General features: G+C 36.3%; 1 protein-coding gene across 1 annotated transcript in view; it reads left to right on the top strand.

Moving 5' to 3' along the window:
• bsf (bicoid stability factor) overlaps nt 1-21173 on the top strand; it is a 127729-nt gene that overhangs the window by 75550 nt on the left and 31006 nt on the right. Inside the window, exons 12-15 of the mRNA XM_081765691.1 lie at nt 294-489; nt 7098-7311; nt 17542-17773; nt 20991-21150. Of these exons, the coding sequence (XP_081621817.1) occupies nt 294-489; nt 7098-7311; nt 17542-17773; nt 20991-21150 (802 nt within the window). The remainder of the gene's footprint in view (nt 1-293; nt 490-7097; nt 7312-17541; nt 17774-20990; nt 21151-21173) is intronic.

Raw genomic sequence — 21173 nt, 5'->3', positions numbered from 1 at the left:
CAGAGGCTTGTGAGATACGCTATTTTCCTGTTACATTTTTAACCACACTCTTGCCTTAGAATATCCAGTTTAATAAAAGTGGTATAATAAAAGGTGTTGTGTTCGAAAATTAAACTGGTACAGGTGTTTCCCCGCGATGATGTTAGAAACAATCGTGGAATGGATGAACACATAAATACCGATTGACCAAACGACAGAACACTTGCTTCAATATGTACGCGTGTATGCATGATTTTTGAGTTTCCAGACAGCAAAATTTTTGTGAACAATAGTCAATGATGATATTTTTGCAGGAGTTAGAGAAGGAGGATTTTGTATTCCCAGCTGGAGTGTATGCCCAATTAATCGATCTGTACGCACATTACGAGAAATTAGATGAAGCCATGAAATATAGGCAGAAACTTTACGAGAGAGAACCTGACTTCTGTTTGGATGATTCAAAAGTCATTAAGCTTGTAACTTTGATGGTGAGGAATAACCAACTAAAAGGTAAGTGTAGTTCGTACTTCCATACAGCTTTGAAAAATACAAAAATTAAAATAAGAGTTTCGAATAAGAAGGTACGAGATATAAATTTTATCCTGTGCTTGTACTAATCTTGTCCATGTTTTGTGAATGATAAATGACTTCACAAAGAAGTATTGAATTACACTAGCAGAAAGTATATATTTGAAAAGAGAAGAAAGTGACCAAGATACACTAAAATTTTGAAGAAATTTCATGTGTGTTTGCGTAGGAAAGATTACAAAGAAAACTTACTGTATGGCAGGATATGTTGGTCCATATCCGAAAGGGAAGCATTATATTTTTGTCTGCTGGTAATACTTGTTGGTACCAACTCCTGTACCACTGTAGGTATCCAACTTAAAATACGTATTTTTCCTGTTTTGTGCAATATTACTCTTATAATTTTTTATTAAAAATAATGATTACTAGATACTAATCTTTCAGTGTAAATATAATATTATTTAACATATTCAAAATTATTTATGCCTTAGTTGCTGGTCTTATGGCTAGCGCCCATGACTTTGGTGCACGAAACTCTGGATTCGATACCTGGTGGGAGAGCATCGAGTGAAATGTTAAGGACTAATTTTTAGTATTCATCAAGTTATTAGGAAATTATTATGACGGTAACATTCAAGAAATTAAAAGCAAGTTTGCTACTAAGTGGTGAAACGATTATTGATCAGTAATCATCCAGGATAATGTTGGTTAATACTAATTTATTTATTTATTTATCAGGAAATAACAGACATAAGTCTACTAACAATTTCCTGCTTATTTAAAACACTATACTGAAACATAATAATAAAATAATAACAATAAAATAAAATAATAACAATAAAATAAAATAATAATAATATTAATAATAATAATATCATTATTTATGCAAATGCATGATCATCATTATTAGAGCTTATTAATATTCAGAGAAAGTAAATACTGTCGTAAGGCCAGGGTTGGACTGGCTTCATGAAAAGGGCGGTGGCACAGATGTCAGTTTCGGCCAACAGCTCTTATGTTACAGTCACATGTGAGTGGAGACATTCGAGATAGTACTCTGCTTTGTATGACACACGTTAGTTAAGATAGGAATTAGTAGAGATTTAAGTGAAAGTTTACACTCACACACACACACACACCATCAAGAAAAGAATAAATAAAAAATAAAAGCGTTAGCAATCTTAGCATAACCCTATTGATAAATTTTCAAAATAGCTCAGGATTGTTAGCTTCGCTTCTATTCTCTCTTCGCGTTCTCTTAGCATTAATTAGCAACATTTCTTTCTTACCGTCGTAACATTTGTATTTAAGTATCTTCGTATCAATTGTTCATATTGTTTTACATCTGTTCCTTTCATCCTTGAAGACAACACACACAGTTTGCTGCTGAAATTATCGGATGAAACTTACGTATTTACTACAGACTATTAAAAAAGTATCATTTGGTAAAATATTACATTTTCTTAGTTCCCCCCCCCCCCCTCCCCCCGCTCTTTTCTGTGCAGTTAACCTGTACTTGGACCTGAAAGACATTTGAGATATGAAAAGCAAAATACTGGTATATTCGTTAGCACTTTCGTAGGTAATTCAATGGTTCTTGTCTTTATATACCAGAATACTCTAAAAACGAAATAATTTGTAATGGCCTTACTCATTATCTTTTGGTTATAATTGAAAAAGGTGAGAGTAGTCTGCGAACTTCACGGTTTAGACAGTATAAATAGAGTGACTAATGGTATTTAAGAAGAAAGATGAAAAAGCATGACAGATTCTGAAAATTGATTTGTTTCTGAATTTAATTTCTTATATCGGGGGGAGCACATTAGAACATTTTTTTTTTCTGTTAATGATTTTATATTGCTGTTTACTCACTCTTTTCATATAAATTTATAGCAGGAATCACAAAAATGTAATTTCTTGTGACAGAAGGTAATTCTTGGACATAAAGTAGTAATAGTTAAAAAAATAAGTAAATAAAGCTATTTAAATGTGTCAGAATGGGAAACATTTGAACAGCCGCGATTTTGCTACAAAATCATATCAAAACGGAAAAATTTGACTCTTCATTATGTTCATTGTATTACTCTTTACTCTTTTTTAAGAATTAAATTTAAAATTAAAATACGAGTGTTAACCGCTATTGTTCAGACTGTTCCACATGTACTGTTAGGTTGCGGTAGTTTGAAAATCAAATCTGATTTTTCTGCTTCTTCCAAGTCTGCTTTCTCTAAAAACGCAATCTTCCACATCCTGCACTTGACGTATATCATGAGTGTCCGCTGAAGTATAACCGCTTTTTCTCACACGACTTACTCTTATATAAGCGGTAGATTTTGTCTTGAAACTAAATACACTAGAACAGTGTTTCTCAAAGTGTAGGTCGCGACCCATTGGTGGGTCGCGGACGTTTTTTTTTTAGTGGGTCGCGAGAAGTTTTTTTTCTTTTAATTGTGAAAATTTTATTTTGATGCAGAATTATATATTCTGAAGTAATATTCAGAAAACAATGAGGTGAAAACTAAGTGGTTACTCAGAGCCCTGCCCTATTGTACAGTCAGTAGCGATACTGGGTTAGGGCGGAAAGAGAGTGGCTAAGTCAAAATCTTTCACGGGATAGGGCATTGGTCGGGAGAGTGTTAGCTCTGTGTTACCTTTCTATGGGAACACTTTAATCCTTTTTGCGCATGTGTACAATTTCATATAATACTTAGAAATTTACATTACACTTGCTTGATCGTCACCGACTGATATTCTCGTACCGACAGGACCACTATATTCATAAATTTACATTACAATTAAGTTTGAAAGTGAGGTATTTACGACAGACTCAAAAGAAACGAACTAAATTTTGATTTATTAAAATTTAAGCAGAGCTCTACTTTGTAACGTTCGTCGTTCGGGATGTTCACATCATCTCCAGTAAATTCCATGTTAATCACTCGTACGAACTGTTATTGAACGAACTGGAATTAGATATCATTTACAAAATTTAATTGCTTTGAAACACATCACCATTACGTAAAATGTCAATGTGCATTTGAATAAAAGTAAGTGGGCCACAAAATTCTTTTTATTATTTAATGTGGGTCGCGATAACAACAAGTTTGAGAACCACTGCACTAGAACGTCATTTAGCCGAATCGCTAAAAAGAGCCTATACGCGGAACGACTTTTATTTAAAAACAATGAGTATAGTATTTATTTTGGTATATCAGTTATTTATCAAACAGCAAGTTCACTTTTACGATGCATTGGCTGTTCTCACTCACTCCCTCATCTCCGTCTATTTTTAACAGAGGTACTGTACTGTAAAGAGAGACATCTGCCAGTTGAGATTTGTATTCATTTCAGTGCGGTATATCAAGAAACCTTTATTCCAGATTAACTAATTTCCATTCAACCGAAGCATCATCGGTCTCATCAGTTTCGGGACTTGAGTGTAATACAAAATTGCCGACAATGCACACTACATTATCGCTTGCCTGTTCCTTACGTTGCATCATGTAGCACGTCATCATTGTCCCTCTTTCAACAGACACTACCTGTGTAATTTGCCATGTGCCGAGTTGAGTCTGGGGACTGTATAAATGTCGCATCCCTGGCGTCTCAACATTGTAAATTCTATCAGGAGTAAAATTTTTAGATTAAAGGATCTCTTCATAACTTCCAAAAATTTCTTGCACATTGGGTCTGTTAAATACGGTAGCGCTGCCCAGACTATTGCTCTTTAGTTTCCGAAATGTGAAATTTGTATCGATTGATGAAACCAATTTTCCAATCCCTTCCTGCAGTTTTGTTTACAGGCCATGATTCTGTATGTTTGCAATTCAGTTTCTGTGCATAGTCCTATGCAAATTTACATAACTGGAAACAAGTCAACCCATAATTTAATTTTGAGCATGTGGTTATTTAGCTGGCGTCGACTTGTTGACTGGTAAATCGTGAGTCGTTCTGAACTATTTCCTCGCCCTTTCAAGCTTTTGTAAATAGTACTGTAATTAGAGAGTACGCAGAATTTCAACAACGGGGTACTGTTCAAGAACTCAATCTCATATCGTTTCAGAACGCATGTCATTCTTGTACATATATGTTAATATAGCTAGTAAATGTTTATATTCTTCATATCTTGCTCAAGAATGTGGGGTTGATAAAACTCGAAATATTTAAACACAAACTATTTGCTAAGCAAAACAATATCTTCACATTCACTGTTTTGATAGTGTCTGATGAAGTCAAAGTGTTAGTTGGCGAAACCGTCACACGTACAGTATATAGTTTTCTTAATGTGAATATATTGTTTTGCTCAGCAAATTGTGTTTAGTTATATACCAAGCAAAGCTTCTGCTTATGGAAAATGTTACCGAAATATTTCCATTAGTACACTTCTGACTGTAATAAAGTATTGTGGGCTTAAAATTATACTTCGTCGATGCAGCTTGTATCGATAATTCGTCCTCATTGGCGACTTCTACTGCGTCTTCGATAACGTCATCCAGTATGGGTGGCTCGTTTTCCTTCATGTAAGTTCAAACGATTATTTCAACAGAAAACAGCAACATTGGAACGTTAATGCATTTTTTCCCTTTTGTTTTGAAATTGCAGACTCTGCGGTAGTATTCTTGCAGTTAAATATCATTTTAACGTGTTCAAATGTGCCTTATTTAGAGTTGTTCCGCTTTGAGAATTTTCGCATTTTTTGGTAGACAGAAACTCACAATCAGATTTCAGCATAAATGATAGATAGAGTGATGATTAGGTAATGATATTGTAACACATCCCTCAGTAAATTCGTAGGATGACATAAATGTCGCCACTATTCGCAAAATCCATATGATGTTTAGGAAGTTCTAACCTTCAAATGATACGTGTCACAATTTCACAACAATCTGACGGTTAGTTTACAAGTTACAGAGGATTTAGTGACTCAACTTTTGTAATTCAAGCAAAGCAGTAGCTTGACAAGTGTTATTCGGACTCCGCCCCATCGAGACAAATGATAGAGAAGTGATCCCTGAATTTAAATGCGGATGTACAAATACCGATGATAGTGAACACTCTGGTCGGCCAAATGCTGCAGTTGTTCCAGAAAACATAAAAAAGTCCACAAAATCGTTTTGGCCGATCGTAAAGGGAAGTTGCGTGAGATAGTTGACACCGTAAAGATATCAGAAGGCAGTGTGTTCACTATTTTGCATGAACATTTGTCCATGAGAAAGCTCTGTTTGAAGTGGGTACCGCGTTTGCTCACAGTCGTACAAAAACAGCAACGCGTCGACGATTCAGAGCACTGTTTGGAGCTGTTTCAGCGCAATAAAAAGGATTGTTTTAAGCGTTATGTGACAATGGTGAAACATGGATCTATCTCCAGAGTCAAATCGGCAGTCAGCTGAGTGGACAGCAACTAGCGAAGGCCATCCAAAGCGATCAAAAACGCAAATGTCAGCTGGTAAGATTTTGGCCTCCATATTTTGGGATGCGTACAGTATTTTATTCATTTACCTTGAGAAAAGAAGAACCATAAGTTGTGAATATTATATGACCTTATTGGCGCGTTTGAAGGAAGAAACGATCCGAAATGAAGGAAAAAAGTGCTCTTTCACCAAGACAATACATCGTGTCACAAGTATATCGCAACAATGGTAAAATTGCACTAGTTCCACTTTGAATTGCTTCCTCATCCACCGTACTTTCCGGATTTGACTTCCAGCGACTACTTGTTCGCAGACCTGAAAAGAATCCTCCAGGGAAAGAGATTTGGCTCCAATAAAGAAATGATTGCCGAAACTCAAGCCTATTTTGAGGCCAAAGGTAAATCGTTCTGTAAATAGGTATCGAAATGCTAGAGAAGCGTTGGAATGAATGTATCACTCTATGTAGATGAATAAAATCGAATATTGCCTAAAAGTTGTTTATTAGTCATCCTACGAACTTATTGAATGATGTATTATAAACAAACGTAGCTTCGACTGTTTAATGTAAATGTAATTCCCTTACAATTTCAGCACAAAAATGTTGGTACTCATAGCTGAAAACACAACCGGATTTATTCGATGCCGACGTGTGAGAGAGTAGGATGAAGCTTCGACAATGCTGTCGGCTACTGTCGCTGTCCGGAACTTCTAGTAATTTCCTTTCTATCGCGATTTTCAAATGTGCCCTGTTGTTCTTTACTTTCTTTCCCTAACATGTTAGAGTTGTGAGATTCTTTTTCTCAGTTACGTTCGCCGAAGTACAAGATAATTATGCCATAGACTTTCAGCTAACAGCTTTCGTTTCTTCCTTTAAACTAAAAATAAATTTATCTATGGATCCTTTTCCTTTAATTTTACAACTACACGAATAGTAACTCTAAAATGTATGATACAGTATTTTCAGTTTATTATGTATATTTTGTGTTTAATATACTAACAAGTTTTACGTGGAAAATAACAAATAAATCTAAGTTTCAAATATTATAATTCATCATTTGAGCACAATAAAGAATAAAAGGTACTTAAAGCGATGAAGACGGGATAGAAATAATTAAATTATGTTCTTTAATCTGATATGCAGAAACCATATGTTCATTATATATGTTAATTTATTTCCAGAGGCCATTGATTTCCTGTCGCAGCAGTCACGAGAGAGAAAGCTGGAAGAGAGGACATTTACCTACAACAATTTATGCTGGCGTTTACTCAGCAGTGTGGGAGAAACAGGGAATGTGGAAGGAACGAAACAATTATTTGATACTCTAGTCAATTGCCAATACATTGATGTAAACAATGTGTTATTAGGACCATTAATAAAAGTACATTTAGTAAGGTAAGAGGCCGTGTGTTTGTGGTAAAAAAGAAAAAAAATGTTTATACATTGAGAAAAAATCTTCAGTAATGTATTGTTTTTTCAGAGTCCAGTCACATTATTGCTGCTAAACATTAGTGTGTGTATATACGAGGTGTGTTAGAAAAGTAATGAGACGTAACACCCGACCGTGCACTAACCGACAACGCTGCTGCCGACAACCGACAGCCTCCACTTTCACATGTCAGTTAGTGAACCCATGCCGTTGATTCAATACAAGTTTGAACTTGCTGCAGTTGCTACACGATTGTTAAGAGCGTTTGAAGTGATATTGTTTGTGAAATGCATTACGAAAATGAACCGGCAAAACTGAGAGCAATGTTGTGTCATTAAATTTTGTATAAAGCGTGGCGAATCTGCTACTGTGACTTACGAAATGTTACAAAGGTTTTATGAAGGATATTTCCTATCCGGCACAAGAGTTCAGGTGGCATTAAGTCCTTTTTAGAAGGCCGAAAACAAGTGTAAAACGAACCTCGTGTAGAAAAACCCCCAAACCTCAGAAACGGATGACAATGTTGAACGAGTAAAGTCTCTTGTGAGGTCAAATCGTCAGTTGACGGTGAAAATGATTAGTAATGAGTTACAATTAAACGTGTTTACCGTCTGTCAAATTTTAACGCAGGATTTAGACATGAGAAAATTGGGAGATCAGGTAGTTCCAAAGAACCTCACGATTGAAGAGATGGCCAATCGGAGGGATAAGTGTTTATTAGCAGCAAAGAGTATGTCTCTACTTCCCCAGCTTCCTGTTCGTCGGATCTGTTCCTGTGATTTCTTTTCATTACCCTTTCTTAAAAAAATAAATAAATAAATAAAATTGAAAAAAAAAATTTGAAAGGACGGCCGCCATTTTGATACTTCTGTTAATATCCAGAAGAGTTTAACCGACCAGCTGAAAGGTATTTCAGCAGAAGCTTTCTCCTACTGCTACAAAGACTGGAAAGAATGCTTGGATCGCTGTGTAGCTGCCCAGGGGGCTATTTTGAAGGGAATAACCTTGATGTGAAAAAATGTTAAAATGAATTCATCATTAAAAGGAAATGTCTCATTACTTTTCTAACATATCTTATATACAGGGTATTAATGAACTAGACCGACAAACTGAAACAGGTGATTCCTCACATCAAAATAAGGGAAAAAGTTCATATGGACCTGTGGTCAAAGTGCATAGTTTCAGAGCTAGGACTGTCCAAACCCGTGGGAAAATGAACTTTGAGGGCGATATTCTCCAAAACTATTACCCATTGAGCTAAGGCCACATGTTTTTGTCTTAGACTTGTAATCTGCTCTATCCAAATATGCGTGATTCTGAATCGTTCAGTGGCGGCGAAAGGGATTCCCCCCAGAAAGTGGGGGGTCCCAGATATTCCGTTAGGACAGATGGGGTCCGATTCATGACGAATGGAACAACGTTTCACCAAGTAACAAAAAGTCGTTGACAGACCATCAGTATTTTGAACAAAATCAAGATGGCGAAGGATTTTTGGTGTGTTGTGCGTGGTTGCGTAACTACACTAGGGACTAAATGTAGTGGATAAATAAAAATTAAATAAAAATCATTACATGCATGACCCATAATCATGACCTCTGTGTTAAAGAAAACAAACATTAATAATACGTAACGATTTTGGAAGAATTGATCCAATGAGGCTTTGCAAGAAAATCTGAGTACCCCCGAAAAAAAAAAAAAAAAAACGAATCCAAGAACAATAGATACCATGTTCTTAATCACAAGCTCACTTGGTCGTAGATCTAAAGTGAGACCCCTTGCCATATAGGTGCACACTACCACTGAGTTACCACGTATCCCTTCCCTCCCTCCCCCCTCCCACGTAGCGAACAACAGATCGTTGACAACGTATGGGAGCTGATGACACATAAAAGCAAGAGTTGGTAACTTATCCTCACGAATTTGTTGTTGCCTCTTAGGCTAAAGGAGGCGGATAATTAAAGAAATATGAAAAGAGTTGAAGAAATGAAAATACGCAAGACAATGTAAGAACCGCGAGGAAACCCATGTTACACTTCTGGAAAGACACCTGCTCGTTGGGATACCAACATGAAAAGTTTCTTGGCCATGTGGGTCACATTGTAAGTAGTAATAGGAAAATAGAACACATGGTATTGCCAGGCAGTCACAATGGTGGAAGTGTCATTGAACGGATCAGAGGCACACGGACATGTTTGGAAACATTAGCACAATCTACGCTGAAAGTAATTCCTCTCCCTTCACCTTCATCTTCCCTCTTTGATGTATGATTATATGAGATTATCACAGCGACTGCGGAAACAAATTGCAAGTAAATTAAAAACTTGTTGTTTATTGTGCACTCACATTGGGCACATCAGATGAATATCATGCGCCACCTCAACTCTTTTTGTATTTTTTTAATCATCCACATATGTCTTTAGCCTAAGAGGTAACATTGTCATGTTAATTTGTTTCAAATCTGGGAGGGTAAGTTACCATCTCTTGCTTTTATGTGTCATCAGCTCCCATACGTTGTCAACAATGGGAAAAGGGATACGTAGTAACTCAGTGGTAGTATGCACCTGTATGGCAAGGGGTTTCACTTTAGATCTACGACCAAATGAGTTTGTAATTAAGAGCTTTTTTTTTTTTTTTTTTTGGAGGGGGGGGGGATACTCAGATTTTCTCGAAAAGCCTCATTGGATCAATTCTTCCAAAATCGTTGCGTATTATTATTGTCTTCTCCTTTAACACACAGGTCACGATTGTGGGTCATGCATGTAATGATTTTATTTAATTTCTATTTATCCACTACATTTAGCTCCTAGTGTAGTTACGCAACCACGCACAACACACCAAAAATCCTTCGCCATCTTGATTTTGTTCAAAGTATTGATGATCTGTCAACGACTTTTTGCTATTTGGTGAGACGTTGTTCCGTCCGTCATGAATCGAACCCATCTGTCCTAACGGAGTATCCGGGATCCCCCGCTTCCTGTTGGGGAATCCCTTGCGCCGCCACTGAACGATTCAGAATCATGCATTTTTGGATAGAGCAGATTACAATTCCAAGACAAAAACATGCCGCCTTAGCTCAATGGGTAATAGTTTTGGAGAATATCGCCCTCAAAGTTCATTTTCCCACGGGTTTGGACAGTCCTAGCTCTGAAACTATGCATGTTTGACCACGGGTCCATATGAACTTTATTTTTCTTATTTTGATGTGAGGAATCACCTTTTTCAGTTTGTCGGTCTAGTTCATTAACATCCTGTATATATAGATAAATAAAGGTGTATATAAAGAAGTAAGAAAGTAAGATAAATTGTCGATTTACTGAAAAGCGTACGAAGATAAATATCTGAAACACTCTCTTGTCACATGGTATCACTCTAACAAGTGTTGCTTCAGGTAAACGTAGCCTGTTGTGCCTCTTCAGATGTCCACGAAGGTGTTTCTTTAGGTGTCAGGTATTGTATTATTGCCATTAAAACATAGATTTGACGCTCTGCGAACCAACTACTTCGAAATATCTGCTGTCATTATGTTTGAGTGTATCGAATTTATGTGTATGTATTACGTATCGTATTTTTTGGTATGAAATTTATGTAATTTTTAAAAGTTTGGAGTTCAGGAAGTTTACTGTTTTTAGTCTGCTTTCTTTGATGTTAGGGTATATGAAGTTTAAAATATTGTATAGGGGTTATAACTGAACATCATCCCTATATAAATATTCATTCACGAATCGGCAATATCTTGTATATTGTGATTGTAGATATTTTAAAAGTTCGATTTTCAGAACGATTCAGCACTGCTTTTGCCAAAAAGTAGTTTCCAATAGCTGATTCGTCAGTTTGTAAAATTTATCCTAGTATTGGAATACGTTATTTCTCAGACAATACATGAAGAGGGTTAGTTTCGTCGACTTTAGTCATGGTGACTTTTCTTTTTGTTAACAGAAATCGGGTGCAGTCAATAGTTAGCGATAAGGGAGTCAGGGTATAATGTTCTTTACATCTATGATGCCAACTTCATGTTTGCGTTCATGATCGGTGTAACCTCATCTTTGTTTATCACGCTGTTGTGCATGCTTGAATGATTTAAAATATTCGACTTAAAAATTTTAGTAGAAGATAAGACGGACGATTCTTTTCCGATATGATGACCTGAGTGAAGCTTCTATCTTGTACACTTTAGTTAGTACCTTTATTATCGAAAGTAAATATGCCTTCATTTTTAATGTCTTTTTAGTTCTGATTGTGCTGGTTAATGGATTGTATCTAGATATGTTAGGTTAGTGGATTGTATCTAGATATGTTAAAACTTTGTATCCCCTACTTTGCTAACATTTTTGAGGACTAGATATTTTTCGTTTTGATTGCTTTAAATATTTTCGTTCTTCTTCTATATCAGCTATATACGAGTACTTTACAGACATAAGGTGGTCTGTAAGCCAAATACATATAAAATTGGTAAATTCTTTCTTATTTCTATCAGGATAAACTTCTTCTTTTTGTAGAATGTCTGTTTTCCCTGTACTATCCAAATTATATAAACGTCTTAACTTTCATTGCTTCAGGGTTTCCCAATTATTTCCTTGTATATATTTCATGCAGTTTATGAGTTTCGTAGATCCCTTGTTTACTTACATAATGTGGAAGAGCAATCTAATGTATGAATGCAGTACACAGCAAAAAAATGTGTTGAAACAACACAAAATGACTATCACTTTAGCGTGTTACTTATGTGTTAATTCAAAACCAAGCACATCGCCTTCCGAGCATATCAGAAATAACTCGTTACTGGCTGTGAGTATTTGTATTGATTTTTATTGTTTGCTATTAGCAAAGCTTTGCGCAATATATTTGATATTTATGTCAAGTAACGAATACCACCGTACATTCTTAAGGATTGTATAGACATTCTTAAACATCCTCTACATATGTCATTAAAAACAAGCGTGTTTCCGGACAAGTGGAAAGAAGCCATAGTTTGTCCTATCCCTAAATCTTGTGATGCGAAGAATGTACAGAATTTTAGGCCTATTTCTATTTTATCAGCATTTGCCAAGGTGTTTGGGCAAGTAATATTCAAGAGGATAATGTGTCATGTAAAACCCGTCATGTCAGTATAGCAGCATGGCTTCTTAAAGAATAGATCAACATCCACTAATTTAGCTATTACTACAGATTTTATTGCAAATGAATTGGATAGAGGGGGTCAAGTTTATGTGATCTATACTGACTTTTCAAAAGCCTTTGATTTGTTAGACCATGATGTATTGTTGCAAAAACTAACGACTTTTAATTTCTCTATGCAAGCAAAGTTTTTTCGCATCCTATTTGCAAAATCGTCCACGGGCCGTCATGTACAAAGGATATGTATCTAAAAAAATTCACAGCCTTATCTGGAGTCCCTCAAGGTTCAAATCTTTGTCCACTCTTATTTCTATTAGTGATAAATGACCTACCGTCTTATATTCATTATTCTAACACTCTTCTATTCGCCGACGACCTTAAAATATTCTCCAAAATTAATTCGCTTGAAGACTGTGCAAAATTACAAATAGACTTATGTAATATTAGGAACTGGTGTGACAATAACAAGTTTAAGTTGAACATAAATAAATGCAAAACTCTTTCCTTTACCCGCAAAGAAAACACATTAAATATGACTATTCTATTGAAGGAACTATTTTAGAGACACCTACTTTAATTCAAGATCTAGGAGTGCTATTTGATCCTAAATTAAGTTTTACTCATCATATTGAAACAATTGTTAATAATTCATACAGAAATCTTGGCTTTGCTATGAGAATAGGTAAGGAGTTTTAAAACGATGCTACGTTAATGAAACTCTACTTTTGTTTTGTGAGATCGCAATTAGAATATGCGACTCTGTCTTGGTCACCAAAAACACAAAAACACGTAGATATGATTGAAAGAATACAATTAAAATTCTTGAGATTACCTGCTTATAGAAAAACTGGCATGTATCCAAAATACGAGTCGTATTCAGAAATAGTACAAAACTTGAAACACGTTGAAACAACGGAGAGAACATACGGATCTTCTATTTTTACACAAATTACTACATGGTAAAATTGACTGTCCCAATCTTACTTCGAAGGTTCAATTGCATGCATTGTCCCATCATGTAAAACCCGCGTAGGAAATAGCAGTACATTTTACTGCAGAAAGACAAGAACAAATATTAATCCAATGTTCTCGGGATTGCTGCCAGAGTAGGTGTTGCTGTGCTGAGCTTTCGTTACCATACAGCGGCAACATCTTCAGAGCTATGTGTTGAAGTGTGCTGGTCGTACAGATTATATAGTGGTCTTTAAGAATCGCTGTGTTCCTATTGGTTGTTTATGTTGGCCAATGGCGTGCTCTGATTTTGCTGGTGGAAACTGCTCTCTGATTGGCTGGTGGTTCTTTTCGTACTGAGGAGCTGGAACCAGATGTCAGGTAGATGATAACCTTCGTCTCTGTTGATGGATGGCTTGTATGTACGGATGAATAAAGATTCATGTATTTTCCTGTCCCAGAACTGTTCACTTTTCTTTAGTACTTCAATTTGGTCCCACATGGCCGTATGATTGTATTGTATGCAGTGTTCGGCTATTGCAGATTTTTCGGGTTGTTTAAGTCTGGTGTGTCGCTGGTGTTCTTTGATTCTGTCTTCAATGTTCCTTCCTGTTTCACCTATGTAAGTGGCGTTACATTCACAGGTGATCCTATAGATGCCTGGTGTCTTTAATCCCAATGAGTCTTTTGCACTTGGTAGTAAACTCCTGATTTTCGGTAAAGGGCAGTGTAGTCTTGATGTTGAATTTCTTCAATAGTCTTGCTAGTTGGTTGGAGGTTTTTCCCATATATGGAATAAGTGCAATATTTTCCTTGTCTGCCGTTTTGTCCTTTTTTGTGGTGCAATCTCTGCTACTGTATTTTCTCATGGCTGTGTTGATCTGTTTCGACGAATATCCGTTAAATTTGAATACTGTTTCCAGGTGAGACAGTTCTGTGCTTATATTATCTGGATCTGCTATTTGGTATGCTCTATGTATTAGAGTATTTAACACCCCCATCTTCTGTGCAGGATGATGAAAATTGGTCGCATCGAGGTAGAGATCAGTGTATGTGGGTTTCCTGTAGATTGAATGGCCTAGACTTCCATCTGGTTTCTTGTATACGAGTACGTCCAAGAACGGGAGTCTTCCTTCTGTTTCTGTTTCCATTGTGAACTGGATGTTGCGGTGTATAGAATTCAGATGCTGCAGGAATTCGTCGAGTTTCTGTCTGCCATGGGGCCATATGACGAATGTGTCGTCTACATATCTGTAGAATACTGTAGGTTTGTATGTTGCTGTTTCTAGCGCTTTGTGTTCAAAATACTCCATATAGAAGTTCGCTATTACTGGAGAGAGAGGAGAGCCCATTGCCACACCATCACTTTGTTCAAAGAAATTGTCTTGGTAACTGAAGTAGGTAGACGTTAGGGTGTGTCTGAAGAGATGTACTATATCCTTGCTGAAGTGCAATTCCAGGAGTTTAATAGAATCTTCCAGTGGTACCCTCGTAAAGAGAGAAACCACATCAAAGCTGATGAGTATGTCATCTGCGTTTGTCTTGATGCTGTGTAGCAGTTGTACGAAATGGCTGGAGTTTCTGATATGGTGTGTACACACTCCTGTTAGTGGCTGTAGCAGTCCTGTTAATTTCTTGGCCAGGTTGTACGTGGGGCCTCCTATGGTGTTAACTATGGGTCGTAATGGAACTTCTTTCTTGTGTATCTTCGGAAAGCCATAAATCCTTGGTGGTATTGAACCGGAAGGTTTAAGCCTCTTCTTTTCTTCTTCATTCAGACTGGAACTTTGTATTAATCTGGAGGTTTTCTTTTCGATGGCCTTGGTTGGATCTCAATCAGAAACTCCAGCCATTTCGTACAACTGCTACACAGCATCAAGACAAACGCAGATGACATACTCGTCAGCTTTGATGTGGTTTCTCTCTTTACGAGGGTACCACTGGAAGATTCTATTAAACTCCTGGAATTGCACTTCAGCAAGGATATAGTACATCTCTTTAGACACACCCTAACGTCTACCTACTTCAGTTACCAAGACAATTTCTTTAAACAAAGTGATGGTGTGGCAATGGGCTCTCCTCTCTCTCCAGTAATAGCGAACTTCTATATGGAGTATTTTGAACACAAAGCACTAGAAACAGCAACATACAAACCTACAGTATTCTACAGATATGTAGACGACACATTCGTCATATGGCCCCATGGCAGACAGAAACTCGACGAATTCCTGCAGCATCTGAATTCTATACACCGCAACATCCAGTTCGCAATGGAAACAGAAACAGAAGGAAGATTCCCGTTCCTGGACGTACTCGTATACAAGAACCCAGATGGAAGTCTAGGCCATTCAATCTACAGGAAACCCACACACACTGATCTCTACCTCGATGCGACCAGTTTTCATCATCCTGCACAGAAGATGGGGGTGTTAAATACTCTAATACATAGAGCATACCAAATAGCAGATCCAGATAATATAAGCACAGAACTGTCTCACCTGGAAACAGTATTCAAATTTAACGGATATTCGTCGAAACAGATCAACACAGCCATGAGAAAATACAGTAGCAGAGATTGCACCACAAAAAAGGACAAAACGGCAGACAAGGAAAATATTGCACTTATTCCATATATGGGAAAAACCTCCAACCAACTAGCAAGACTATTGAAGAAATTCAACATCAAGACTGTACACTGCCCTCCACCGAAAATCAGGAGTTTACTACCAAGTGCAAAAGACTCATTGGGATTAAAGACACCAGGCATCTATAGGATCACCTGTGAATGTAACGCCACTTACATAGGTGAAACAGGAAGGAACATTGAAGACAGAATCAAAGAACACCAGCGACACACCAGACTTAAACAACCCGAAAAATCTGCAATAGCCGAACACTGCATACAATACAATCATACGGCCATGTGGAACCAAATTGAAGTACTAAAGAAAAGTGAACAGTTCTGGGACAGGAAAATACATGAATCTTTATTCATCCGTACATACAAGCCATCCATCAACAGAGACGAAGGTTATCATCTACCTGACATCTGGTTCCAGCTCCTCAGTACGAAAAGAACCATCAGCCAATCAGAGAGCAGTTTCCACCAGCAAAATCAGAGCACGCCATTGGCCAACATAAACAACCAATAGGAACACAGCGATTCTTAAAGACCACTATATAATCTGTACGACCAGCACACTTCAACACATAGCTCTGAAGATGTTGCCGCTGTATGGTAACGAAAGCTCAAGCACAGCAACACCTACTCTGGCAGCAATCCCGAGAACATTTGATTAATAGTAGACGCCAGCAAAGCTTCAAGATCATAAGAACAAATATCCTCGCTAAGTCTCCTATATGGAGAATGAGGCTTCCTACAATGCAATTGAAAGGATAACTTCTATAGATGTTTTTGGAATGTCGGAGACAGTATACAAGAATAGCCTTAAAAATATGTGATAATGAAAATATATAAATGTATAACCTTGTTTAAGTATATATATAACTAAGGGTAAATGTATTTGTAAGGAACAACACTGTAACTGGTCCTAGAGCCTGTTGTGTTGAATAAATAAATAAATAAATAAATAAATGTTTTCTGTAATCGGTCACGTAAACTTGTGAATCGTCTGACAACAGACTTGAATAGCAGTACTGTCATCTGTTTTCCTTATCTGTTATTCTTATGTCTAAGCACGTAAGAACAGAAGATGACAGAACTATTTACTCATGTAACTGTTGTCAGACAATTTACAAGTTTGTAAAACTATTATTGTAACCAATTACAGAAAACTGAACGTTATTCATTGTTTGGTATAAATGCCAAATATGCTGCGTAAATGATTGCTTATACCAAACAATAAAAACCAATGCAAATTCTCACAGCCAGTACCTAGTTACAATATTTATGATATGCTGGGAAGACGATATGATTGGTGTCCATTAACACGCTAAAGTGGTAATCATTTTGTGTTGTTTCAACACGTCATTTTTTGCTGTGTATTGGTGGATAGGAACAATGTGCAAATGATGAACTTATTATTTTTTTTTTCATTAATTACGTTCAAATTAAAATGGAGTATATTTCATGGAAAATGAATAATTGTTTTGTTAAACTATGATTTCAGAAACGACATTAAAGGTGCTCTGGCTCAGTTTCAAGAGTGTTGCGAACAGTATAGAATGACTCCTTGGAAAAATGAATTAACCTGTCGCCTAATCCAAGCAGAGGATGCAGATGCTTTGCAGCATTTGACAGACCTCAGCACTCAAGTTCACGGAGAAATCAATAGTCTCTATGATCTTGTCTTTGCTTTCGTTGAGTGTGGTCGTATTCGACAAGCGAGGAAAATTTTGGAGGTAAGAACAATTTATGTGTATTCTTAATTGTTGTGTTATGAATAACACATACTTTTCCCTATTCCGGTAGTTGTTATTCTTTGAGTCTTATTTACAAGCTTATATTTCATATGAGGAGCGTTTTTTTCAAAACTCGATAGAGCACTTTTTTTTTTTTTTCCACAAGAGTTGCATTTTTGTTCTTATTGTACATAACCTCTATCGAGTTCTGACAAAACATTCATGATTTACTTATTTCATGATTCTATATACATGGCACATTTCGAGATTTGTCAATTCTGATTTCACAGCTCGATTGGTAACATGAAAAACATACCAGAAAAAAGCATACTTCCGTTCCTCAAAACTTCGCTCTATCGAGTTTTGGAAAAACGGTCCTCATACGTATGTGAAAACTCGTAACTCCTCTTCCAATTCTGAGCAATATTCACGGATACCCCTGCAGTGCCTAAACTTCCCACCCACCTATTCCAGAGCCCTCAGCCCACTACAGCAGTACATTTGACCATACCTCCCACATAGAATATCAAGATCCTTCCCCAGTCTTTTATTTCCCTCCGACTTCAAACCATCCCTGGTATTAAACCGTCGTAATCATCTATAAAATACATAATATGTACCTCACTACACTCACTTCCGTTTTTCTCTGTTATTATTTGTAAATTCTTTTCAGTCGAAATTATCTCATTTTTTTATTTTAAAAATTATAATATTTTTTATCAATAATTATACTTCACATTTCTTTTCTGAAATTTTTTAAATGCAGTTATAGTGGAATAGTAAAAGAAAAAAATAAGTAAAATATTTACTGTAGATAAGAATAACGTGTTAATGAAACCTATTCTGCTAGTTTAAAATACATTAAAAGTCATCTGTAATGTTCTATCATTACACATACGCGTATATCAGCAAGATTATTTTAATTACACTAGAAACAGTAGGAGTCTAACTACTACATCAGTTTAGATTGAAAATAAATCACGCGCAGATTCAGAATATCCAGGCTACCATATAGCTACAAATATATCGTTTCTTTATTTTTCAGAACTTGGCTCCCAATGAAGTGATTGTTCTATTGACAACTATACATTTCTCCTACTGTTACTTGTACATATCGAAAATTTGTCTGCATACGTATTATAAATATAGTCAATCTCACTCTTTTGTGCTACGGCTACAAATATAGTACTATCTACACAAATTAGCTCTTGATGCTTTTTTTAAAAAAAAAAAAAAAAAAAACGATCGAATTCTACTACATTCTTTACATTTTTAAAAAAAAAATTACTGTACATATTAGCAAATGGTCACCATACACCATTGCTATAATAGTATCATAACGTTATAAGAACTCTTATTATTTAGCCACTCGGTCGAAAAAGTGTAAACAGCTTTTTCAGACCAGCCATCCTGAATGAGGTTGTCCTCATTCACACCAGGCAAATGCCAGGATGGTACCTAACATATAGGTCCCAGGCCGCTTCCTTCCTTCCCAAATCCTTTCTTCCTTCCCTTTCTTCTGATAGTGTGCTCGACGAGAGACGTCATCCCTCAAACGCGACGGGCTAACATGGCCATAGATGCCGAAAGTCCCGAAATTTAAATCTTAAACCTTATTATGTAACTTTTAAAAAAAAATAAAAATGGAAAAAAAAGAAACATTTTTTTTTAAAACCATGTTTGCACAAGGAAAATGCTTTCTCAACACTGGGGTTGTTTGAAGCTGAAGAAAGCTAGCGAATAGAGGCAGACTAGTAGCACACAGTGTTAGGTTGCCAAAAAAGCATTAAGAAGAGAGCAGTGCTCGCAAATATGTCTTCTGATTCAGGCACCAGTTCTCAAAACTAGGCACCACAATAATACAGTACAATTTTATACACAGGCCTACCTATTTCGGATTTAAATTATCTAGGCGCCAAATTTGTATTTTCAATCGCCATGGCTACGTAGACCCCGGGATTTTTCGAGTTTGAAGAAGAGGAATATTAGCAAAAATTAATTGTGTATTACATGTGTTATTGCTTTGAAATTTCAAGTTTTTTCTTTTCAACAAACGCACATGTTAATATTTTTTCTCTCGTCAGCTCTGGGTGTGAATAATATATTTCGGAAAGGACGCACACAGGGATATATTTCGGAAGGAGCCAAAACATTTCGGGGGCAGGAGAGTCAAAACTCAATATAAGAATAAGTTACATTAAAATTTGTAAAATTACTCCTAGAGTTAAGACTCAATTTGTAGAAAAATCGGGATTACGGAAAGTCCGGACCCCGAGGACCCCACCCCCACCCCCTGTGTACCAGGATGTAGCATACGTTACAGCTTTTAAAAGTACTGCAAAACTTGGATGAGTACGTATGTTTATAGGCACCAATGATGATGTGCTACTGTGACAAGAACACTTTAGTTACATATTTAAGTGGTTCAGTGAATTCAATTCATTGACTTTATTACTTAGCAATATATGTTAGATGCTGTGCTGTATAATCTTGCAAATTAGTACTCTATAACCTTATCCCTAGCTATTCTAATATATTCAAAAAAATTGATTATAAACAAATAGACAAATAGTTTTCTTTTCAGATAAATCTTCAATTCTTTTTTTTATTTTGTTTTATTTTATTTTATTAGCAACGTCGTAAGCAGTTGAAAAATATGCATCTTATCTTTCTCTGAATCGTTTTCCTACTGAGCGGCGCAATTTCCCCTGAACCGACAGATGACGAACAAATATGGCTGTCATTGTTTTAAGTGCTTGAGCAACAGACCGATTTCAATCGCAAATTTCGACTAGTTCGAATCAACACATGAGCAAAAGAAAGTGTTTTCCTTAATTAGTTAGTTCTGAAGTATTTTATAGTGTAAAAAAAAAAAAAAAAAAAAAAAAAAAAAAAAATCAGTAGAAATATCCATTTTATGTCCACCTCGTAAAACAGTAAAATAAATAATTCCAATTTCCATTGGTGCCGAAAGTGCTATAAAAATTTTCTTGAGGATATTTGAAATCCCGGAAAATTTACTTCTGTGTAAGTAAGGAAAGCTTGCTTTAGATTTTTTCCATATATCGATGTTACTTGAAGTATTTAGATTCAAAGTTCATTGTTTTTCATTGGAAAATCTTTGTGTAATTCGTTTTCTTGCACTTGAATCACAAAGATGCACTTTATTATTATTTAGTGCTTTTACACTATTTACATCCCAACATATATATTTCAGACTCCAGGTCTGGGTGTGCGAGCTCAGCGTTTATTGTCAGCTTGCCACCGTTACGAGGAAGAAGGAATGATTGAACCGTTAGAGGGCCTAATTGAAGCAACCAGAGACCTTACTCACATCGACCGTTCAGATATTTACTATCATCTTATGAAATCTTACTGTAAGTACAGATTTGCATTATTT

Source organism: Thermobia domestica, chromosome 7 (assembly GCF_964235325.1).
Source record: "Thermobia domestica chromosome 7, izTheDome1.hap1.1, whole genome shotgun sequence".
Lineage (NCBI taxonomy): Eukaryota > Metazoa > Arthropoda > Insecta > Zygentoma > Lepismatidae > Thermobia > Thermobia domestica.
Note: the sequence above shows the minus strand (reverse complement) of the source record. Positions and strands in the feature narration are given on the sequence as shown.